The sequence below is a fragment of the Mitosporidium daphniae genome (assembly GCF_000760515.2).
Source record: "Mitosporidium daphniae strain UGP3 chromosome Unknown contig-610, whole genome shotgun sequence".
NCBI lineage: Eukaryota > Fungi > Microsporidia > Mitosporidium > Mitosporidium daphniae.
Window position 1 is genome coordinate 1 of NW_013546166.1, and position 504 is coordinate 504.

The window sequence follows — 504 nt, forward strand, 5'->3', positions numbered from 1 at the left end:
TTTCAATTGATTCCTACGATAAAAAGCAACCCAACTTACCATCGCGATTGAGAAGCAAAAAAAAGAATAAAAATAAAAATAAACTGCAAGTTATTTTTTAAATTGCAATTTGGGTTTGATTGGCATGGTGAATAGTACTGGCGCTTCTTGTGTCTCTCGACCCCTTGAAGAGGTCTATCAGAAAAAAACACAGCTAGAACATATTTTATTACGCCCAGACACATATATTGGGTCTGTTGAGAAAACCCCGCAAAATCTTTGGATATTAGAAGATATGTCTCGGGTGGCCTTTAAATGTGTAAACATCATTCCTGGATTGTACAAGATATTTGATGAGATCCTGGTAAATGCAGCCGATAATAAAGTTAAGAAGTTATCTGTTATATTTAGATAAGAGATCCGACCATGGACACGATTAAAGTTGACATTGATCCCGGTTCATCAAAGATTAGTGTATATAACAATGGACAGGGGATCCCCATAGAGATCCATGCAAATGAAAAG

The 504-nt window shown here is 36.1% G+C and overlaps 1 protein-coding gene across 1 annotated transcript; it reads left to right on the forward strand.

Annotated features, from left to right (window-relative positions):
* Positions 1-124: 124 nt before the first annotated feature.
* On the forward strand, positions 125-453 carry DI09_614p10 (DNA topoisomerase 2; the record flags this gene model as incomplete). The annotated part of the gene is made up of 2 exons (XM_013381615.1): positions 125-343; positions 391-453. Coding segments are annotated over 2 exons (282 nt in total), but the record flags the coding sequence as incomplete, so codon positions are not given.
* Between the last annotated feature and the right edge of the window lie 51 nt (positions 454-504).